This window comes from Acanthisitta chloris, unplaced genomic scaffold (genome assembly GCF_000695815.1).
Source record: "Acanthisitta chloris isolate BGI_N310 unplaced genomic scaffold, ASM69581v1 scaffold1307, whole genome shotgun sequence".
Lineage (NCBI taxonomy): Eukaryota > Metazoa > Chordata > Aves > Passeriformes > Acanthisittidae > Acanthisitta > Acanthisitta chloris.
This window is the reverse complement of record NW_008682955.1, coordinates 110831-114064: the sequence shown is the minus strand read 5'-3', so window position 1 is coordinate 114064 and position 3234 is coordinate 110831. Positions and strand designations below refer to the sequence as shown.

Sequence of the window (3234 nt, the reverse complement as noted above, 5' to 3'; positions counted from 1 at the left end):
CTGGGACCTGCGGAAATGGAAGTGAATGAATTTCTGATGCAACTGGAAAGGGCAAGGAACACTCTTTGTGTTACTGTGCACAATGAAGAGAAATCAAACTTAAAAGCCCTGATATGAAAGCACACTACACAGTCAGTGATTCAGCTTCCTTCACCTGACTGCATTCATAAAAACTGCTCTGAGTTGGGGCAGGCAGTAAATGAAAGAACAAGGTCTTCCTCACCAGCTAAGAGCAAACTAGCTACACAACTCTGAAACACCAGACAGCACCACACTGCATACAGCCATGTATTACTCCTTCTGGTCAAGGTACAGAAAAGGATAGTATCAGAGCCTGTGACAAACACCTGATCAAGCACATCATTACAATCCTTTATAATGTGTGAGAATTACTGCTGGGACACTTACGGTTTGGTCCGTTAGTGGTGGAAGCACAATTTGTTTTTCTATTTTGTTTAAGACTAACTTCCAGAGCTCTTTCAAAACCCGTTTCAGAACTGTCTTCTCACAGATTTTTGCAGAGACACTTAAACTGGAATAAACCAAAACACAAACCAGTCACAAAAACTAGCATGAAGACTTCAGACATGCTATATCACTATATACTCAGATTAATGGCCATTATGGTTTAGCTTTTCTCTACCAATAAAGATTTCTCAGCAGCTTAGTTATTTTGCATTATTATCAGTAAATATTTTTGGTTAAAAAAAGGCTTGCAGATTACCAAATCATGCAAATCTCCACTATCTAATTTAATGCTTAGTATATCACTGATGTATATTTATTGAAAATGCAAAATGATGATGAGATATAAAGTTTGATGGATGATACAATTTAGCATTCCCAAGCCTCTAAATTAAAGTTGTGATATGCAATTTATTTATGTCTTAAATATAAAAGCCAAATGTCTCCCTTGTTTTATATTTCTACTGGGATGTAGAACTAGGTGCTGACATCTAAAGCAAATTCACAGCTCTGGTTTGGAAGCATTTATTTCTGTATACTGACATGTCTGTGTGATCATGCTATTACTACCAGTAAAATTAAATTTATGGAGCACCTTTTCCATCTTCATTTTGAAAATGTCTTTCACTTTGGAAAATATAAATAAGGAAGCAAAAGGTATGTAACTCATGTCTGTGTGACTGGAGGCCTGAAGCATGGGATCAGTGCCATGCTGCTTGTTCTCACAGTCACTTCCAACAAAAGGCCACTGGTGTTTCACAAGTACCAGTAACAACATGTCCAGAGACAGCAAAGTGCTTACAGATGTGTCTCTGTGCATATAGTCTTTCAGAACCCCTGATCCTCTTACTGCTGGATGATCAGAAGATAAGTTGCCCTTACTTTCAGAGGCAAGAGTGAGTTTGCAGAACCTTTTCAAAATTTAGCATTTTACCAAGTGGAAAAAAAAAAAGCTGCTCTTTAAATGGTGACCAGGTTTATAGGGACACAGAAGTGTTAATAAGCATATTAATAACCAGTGGGACACTGTCTGCCAGCTGAGAACAAATGGCAGACAATTTTAGTATGGGAATTTACTTTTGTTCAGTACAGTATTCTTTCTAACACAGTGTGTAGAGGAGAGACCATACACTAGTTCCTTTGCAATAACTCCAAACATGACATGACACAGAGAGGCAAATATGTAGCTTATATAAATGTTGCTTAGTGTAAGTAAACAGGCTATTGTGCACACATGTGACTACCACAAATGTTAAAACACTACAGAGTGGTCTTATGTATTAACAATCCTTCAGGGCAAAACCAAGTATGTTGGACTGTATCATCCAGTTCCTAATCTGCCACACAAACCCATCTGCCAGACTTACGTGTTGTCCAGGAAATCCATGAGAGGCCGAAGCACAATCTCAGCATCGATGGCTGCACTGTTCTTATTGGCTGCTGCATTCCCATTGCTTCTCATTTGATTCAGTTCATTGCTCATTTGTCTTACACAATCTTCAATAACAAATTGGAAACTATAGGAAACACAAAAAAAGGAGTATGAAAGAATTCTGGGATAGAAAACATCATTTTGCATCAGGTTTTTCACCAAGGTTTAAACCTTTTCTGCACTGATGCAAAGATCATAAATGAAGATCTTGTGGTGCTACAGTCTGAAAATAATGTCTACTAAGAATCATAGCTCACATAACTAATTCATGCAGTGTTTTTATCTTTTCCCCCCTTGTTTCAATTCTGTCATACTTTTCATACCCTTAGGGGTGCCAAGTATTCATTTCCTGAAAGCAACAGCTGTATCAGAATCCAGGTTAAAGCATGATTGACTACCAGCTAGGAACAACTTATCAAGTTTTTCTATTTGGTGTAAAAGGACAATAGGAAGAGGTGATGATAAATCACTTTTCTCTTGATGGTTAATATGAGCCAATCTTTGATATTCTTCTTGAAGACAAATAGAAAACTCCTCCTGATTTTGCCCCATTTGACTCAAATTGGATTTTTCCAGGTTTCACACTGAGTCAGTGGAATCAGAAGCTTTGCTAACTTCTTTGCAACCAGACAGAGCTAAAACATTTGGACTGTTTAAAATATCCTTTTGCAAAAAAACCCTGCTTAGAAGTACTCAGTCTCTTCCTCCTGGAAGGAATCTTTGTTCAAGGTGACTGTGAACATATTCTTGCTCCTCAGAAGTTTGTATTTGTTCAGCTTTCCTGAAAACTGAACTGTTTCCTAACTAATTGTGCTATTGATGTGATAAAGTCTTTGGTCAATATATTATACAATGCAGAACAGCAGTTAATCAGAGTCATCAGTTCAGAGGCAGAATGAGTCTCTGCGACAAGGCAATTTGGTTTACGGATTGATTTATGATGAATTGAAATGGTTTAGGATTAGTTTATGAATAGAAATGCAAAACAGAGGCCAAAAATATGTCAGGCCTGTTAAGGTGAAAAGATAAACAGCAGAGATTAAACTCAAGGAAAGTGAAAGAGAATTTACTATGAGAGAGATGAAACATTATAATTAGGCAGTAAGCTCTTCTAGTGACATGGCTAATCGTAAAAAGAGAATGCAAATCTCTGTGTGAAAATACTGGAATAATTGAAAACTTTTCCAGTTACACTTGGAATTATACTCACCTACACACTTCAAAGCCCTGGATAAAATCAAGACAAAGCTGCTAGTGAAGGTGCTCAAGTAAATCCTTGGGACCAATGCACCCAAGAGCCAAAATAATGCACTTTCTTGACATTACCCATCTTTCTA

The 3234-nt window shown here is 37.4% G+C and overlaps 1 protein-coding gene across 1 annotated transcript in view; it reads right to left on the bottom strand.

Annotated features, from left to right (window-relative positions):
* UNC13C (unc-13 homolog C (C. elegans)) overlaps nt 1-3234 on the bottom strand; it is a 131170-nt gene that overhangs the window by 19565 nt on the left and 108371 nt on the right. Inside the window, exons 25-26 of the mRNA XM_009078702.1 lie at nt 1833-1982; nt 409-532 (exon numbers count right to left, since the gene is read on the bottom strand). Of these exons, the coding sequence (XP_009076950.1) occupies nt 409-532; nt 1833-1982 (274 nt within the window). The remainder of the gene's footprint in view (nt 1-408; nt 533-1832; nt 1983-3234) is intronic.